Source organism: Aplysia californica, unplaced genomic scaffold, assembly GCF_000002075.1.
Source record: "Aplysia californica isolate F4 #8 unplaced genomic scaffold, AplCal3.0 scaffold01647, whole genome shotgun sequence".
Taxonomy (NCBI): domain Eukaryota; kingdom Metazoa; phylum Mollusca; class Gastropoda; order Aplysiida; family Aplysiidae; genus Aplysia; species Aplysia californica.
In genome coordinates, this window is record NW_004798917.1 from 1,622 (window position 1) to 3,035 (window position 1,414).

The 1,414-nt window shown below is 41.6% G+C and overlaps 1 protein-coding gene across 1 annotated transcript; it reads right to left on the reverse strand.

Annotated features, from left to right (window-relative positions):
* Positions 1-235: 235 nt before the first annotated feature.
* Positions 236-1,408, reverse strand: LOC101858001 (the record flags this gene model as incomplete). The annotated part of the gene is given in 2 exon segments (XM_005113135.2): positions 236-502; positions 1,241-1,408. Coding segments are annotated over 2 exon segments (347 nt in total), but the record flags the coding sequence as incomplete, so codon positions are not given.
* Between the last annotated feature and the right edge of the window lie 6 nt (positions 1,409-1,414).

The following is a 1,414-nucleotide window of genomic DNA, read 5'->3' on the forward strand; positions in this document are numbered from 1 at the left end:
TTTGTGTGTTTGTGTGTATTTAGGTGAGCACACAGGTATCCAGCAACTGGAAAAACTAGGAAGAAGAAAAACTAGAAAGAAAAAGAAAGAAGGAAGGAAGGAAGGAAGGAAGGAAGGAAGGAAAGAAAGAAAGAAAGAAAGAAAGAAAGAAAGAAAAAAAGAAAGAAAGAAAGAAAGAAAGAAAGAAAAAAAGAAAGAAAGAAAGAAAGAAAGAAGAAGAAGCAACAATACGTACTTAGCCAAGTTTCGCTTTCCTGAAATCTTCCCCGCCAGAAGGCTGCTGTCTTTAGCGGCTGTGCTGTTTTTGTTGTTGCTGTTGCCGTCTTCAGCATCGTGTGCCCCGCCGGGTGCTATGACGTGCAGCCGGCTGTTCCGGGGTTCGATTCTCTGCTCTATCTGTTCGAGAACGAAATAGTTTTCCGGGACTTCGATGGTGAAGTTTTTCTTCTTCAAGCACATTCGCCGTAGAGGGGACTGGGATGCTTTGAAGATGTCCCATGCTCTGTGGGTGCAGACAAACAAACGCGCTGATAGACAAACATATAGAAACACATTTATAGGTATAGACATATACCACACATACACAAACACACACACATACACAAACACAAACACACATACACATACACACTCACAGATAGACACTCACACATGAAAACTCACGCAGATAGACCCACACATATAATACGCATGTTAATATATATTTTTTTTATATATACCGTATATACAAACACACACACTGATAGGTACATATTTATAACACACACACACACACACACACACACACACACACACACACACACACACACACACACACACACACACACACACTGATAGTGACATATAAAAACAACATACACACATACTGATAGACATTCATACATACACAAACACACTGATAGACATTCATATACAAGCTCATACTGAAAGACATACACACACACACACACAAACATACATAAAGATAGACACACACACATACAAACACACACACTGTTAGCCCTACACACATACAAACACACACAAAAAGCTCGACACACAGGAATAAATGTATTTACGGACGGACACCAAGGACAGACAGATAGACAGACTGACAGACATAAAGACGGACAGACAGACATGAAGACAAGACAAACACAACAGACATAAAGATAGACCGACAGACATGAAGACGGACAGACACAACAGATGCCGGTATAAAGACGGACAGACAGACAGACGGACAGACAATGAGTCTCACTTGTCACAAAGCACTTGGTGTACATCCACAATGAGGGCCTCGTCATCTTTGACAGGGGAAGCCCCGCAACAGAAAGGCATGGTCACTTTATCTGTTCGTCGGTCTGCTTGTTAATATTTTGTCTGTCTGTCTGTCTGTCTGTCTGTCTGTCTGTCTGTCTGTCTGTCTGTCTGT